Source organism: Wasmannia auropunctata, unplaced genomic scaffold, assembly GCF_000956235.1.
Source record: "Wasmannia auropunctata unplaced genomic scaffold, wasmannia.A_1.0 LD336063.1, whole genome shotgun sequence".
Lineage (NCBI taxonomy): Eukaryota > Metazoa > Arthropoda > Insecta > Hymenoptera > Formicidae > Wasmannia > Wasmannia auropunctata.
Window position 1 is genome coordinate 494802 of NW_012026827.1, and position 2779 is coordinate 497580.

Here is a 2779-nt window from a genome sequence, read left to right on the forward strand (position 1 = left end):
TACAATTATTCGTAGGAGTAATATCACTAAAGAAAATTTCTGATGTAATTGCTTATAAATTGTCTGCACATATGTATCTACGTTCCTATCGTCTTGCATTTCATTGGATCCAACCCAAAACAAAAGTTGCGCGGCGATACCTGCGCGAAGACTCAGTTTTTCGCTGAGTGGACCTACTGGTTATACTGTGGTTATACTGTGGTCAGTTCAGCTATAAAGGACTGCGTTCAGGAATTCACGGTATATCATTTTATCCTTGTTATTCACCGAATGTTAAACAAGGATAAAACAATATCTAGATGCACCTGAAGTTTATGAACACAGCTAAGAACAGGCCTCATGTTTTTCACCGATCGAAAAAAATTCTTTATTTTCCTAGTGAAGAGTTGCTTCCCTCTGAATATTTCTGTAAAATTGAATAAATCCGCTGCATAATAAAAGATTTGGATTAATAAGGGAAATCAAATAAACTTAGGGAAAATTAAATCGTATGAATTTAATCAAATTTGTTTTAACACATTTGTCAACAATGTAACCTCTTCTTGGAAGATGCATTTAAATTGCTGGAACAAAAGCTTATGAAATCTGTTCTCTATTTGTACAATTGAACTTTTATTTATCTAATTATCTGTTAGCAAAATGGATATTCTAAAAGCAGAAATAATGAAAAAACGCAAGGAGTTAGAAGAAAGTCATGTCTTGGTATGTATTGTCACATATTGTATTCTGTGATATAATATTGCGTGATTGTGCATTCATTTGTGTTTATATATGTAAATCCAATAAATTAGAAGAATGTAGAGCAAAAATCAACCATATTAAAGAATTTTACAGCAGTTGCAAAGCTTTTTTTCTAATATTTATCTTAAAATATCCTTTTTAGGAAAATAATAAGAAATATTTCAAGAGGAGTCAATTGATATCAAAGCAGCAGGAAGTACATGAAACTGATAAGGGGAATAATGAAGCTACTCCTTCAAATATCAGTCAGCAATCAGAAGAACATGTAACAGACAGTAGCTCCGAACATTTGCTGTCCAGGCAAGAAGTAATTAGGCGATTACGCGAACGGGGAGAGCCTATATTGTTGTTTGGTGAATCCGAGATAGAGGCATTCAAAAGATTAAGGAAATGTGAAATTCTTGAGCCAGAAGTGAACAAGGTAAAACATCTATCTATAGAATTTCTATCAATTAAAAAATGCCTTAAAATGAAAGTTTTGATTGCAATATTTTTTATAATACATTTTTTACAGTGTTTTAAGATGCTCATTAGCATCAGTATTATTAAATGATCAATTTAATTTGTAACATTACTTTAGTTTCAGTTAAGATTGTGTCAAAAAAACCAACAAATAATTGGTGCATAATTTAAACTATAGAAAATTTATATGATGTATATAAATTCATTCAAAAATATTATTCTATTTGATATCAAGATTCACTTTAATCAAATAGGCTTACTATTATTGGTTAATTATTTATATACCGATCGATTTCATTTATTATTGTTTGCAATAATTTATCAATAGGGCTTCAGAAACGATTTTCAAGAAGCCATGGAACAAGTGGATCAAGCATATCTCAATGAAATCTTGATATCCTCCAAATCCCAAAATCTTGATGGAAAAGGAGATGTGAACGTGCCTGATGAAGGTGTCACTTATGAAGACATAGAAAAGATGTCGACTAAGCTGAACAAAGGAGATAAGGACTTTGATATGAATGTCATCACTCTGTTTGTGCAATATCTAGTCCAAATGTGGGGCAATCAGTTAAACAGTCGGTCAACTGCCGAAAAGATGAGCACGAAGGGAAAGATGAATAGCGCCACGTATGCTCAAACGAGAGAATATTTAAAACCGCTTTTACGAAAATTGAAGAATAAATCTCTTCCGGAGGATATAACTGACAGCTTAACAGAAATCGTTAAGCATTTGTTACAGCGTAACTACATATTGGTATGTATCTAATCTCTCACATGCAAAGTAAATAAGTCATTACAATAAGTATCTGTATCTACAAGAATCAAATTCTTATTTCAGGCTAGCGACGCCTATTTACAAATGGCAATAGGCAACTCCCCGTGGCCTATCGGTGTAACTATGGTTGGTATCCATGCTCGTACTGGTAGAGAAAAAATCTTCTCCAAGAATGTTGCTCATGTTATGAACGATGAAACTCAGAGGAAGTACATTCAAGCGCTCAAAAGATTGATGACCAAATGCCAGGAATATTATCCTACAGATCCTTCACGTTGTGTAGAGTACTCAAAAAATTAGATTTCTACAATAAAAGATAAAGTAAGGCATTATAATTTCAGTTTGCAATATGCAAATATGGACACGAGTGTACTCAAAGGTCCGTGTTTGTTTTCCCCCCTCCTAAATTTTAACAAGAAGTAATTTAATTATGAAAATCATTTTTTTTACGAAATAAAGGAAGCTAAAATAAGTATTAAGAAAGTTCGCTAAAAATCCTCTATTTAGAATAGAATCCAGATTGATGTAACTGTTGCTCGGGATCGACGCTTCGACTCCGGCAACGGGAAAAACAAAAAAGTTGTTTACGAGAGATAAATACCTATGATATTACCATATTTTGTAATATTCTCGGGCTCAAGACTCTCCTCCTCGCGACCGGGTGGATCGAGCAACTTGGCGGGTAGGGAGGGGGAGGGAGGGATGAATCTTTCGGCACCCTTTTTCACGTGTCCTCAGTTCGACATCCTCGAGCGAGTTGCCCATTCGTAGAAGTCACGCCGACTCTCTGCGAATTCA

At 34.2% G+C, this 2779-nt stretch overlaps 2 protein-coding genes across 2 annotated transcripts in view; both read left to right on the forward strand.

Annotated features, from left to right (window-relative positions):
• LOC105450356 overlaps nucleotides 1-21 on the forward strand; it is a 1777-nt gene extending 1756 nt beyond the window's left edge. The window contains exon 4 of the mRNA XM_011690149.1: nucleotides 16-21. Coding sequence (XP_011688451.1) covers nucleotides 16-21 — 6 coding nt within the window. The remainder of the gene's footprint in view (nucleotides 1-15) is intronic.
• Nucleotides 22-174: 153 nt separating this feature from the next.
• On the forward strand, nucleotides 175-2316 carry LOC105450334 (pre-mRNA-splicing factor 18). Its single transcript, XM_011690123.1, has 4 exons — nucleotides 175-702; nucleotides 884-1162; nucleotides 1532-1960; nucleotides 2045-2316. The coding sequence occupies exons 1-4, from the start codon at nucleotides 640-642 to the stop codon at nucleotides 2279-2281; spliced, it is 1008 nt and encodes a 335-aa protein (XP_011688425.1). The 5' UTR covers nucleotides 175-639; the 3' UTR covers nucleotides 2282-2316.
• Nucleotides 2317-2779: the final 463 nt, after the last annotated feature.

Excerpts from the sequence above, each read along its gene's own strand:
- LOC105450334 (XM_011690123.1), top strand. The coding sequence starts at position 640 with ATGGATATTCTAAAAGCAGAAATAATGAAAAAACGCAAGGAGTTAGAA. Across the intron at positions 703-883 it reads TAGAAGAAAGTCATGTCTTG|GAAAATAATAAGAAATATTT; the intron begins GTATGTATTGTC and ends TATCCTTTTTAG. Across the intron at positions 1,163-1,531 it reads TTGAGCCAGAAGTGAACAAG|GGCTTCAGAAACGATTTTCA; the intron begins GTAAAACATCTA and ends ATTTATCAATAG.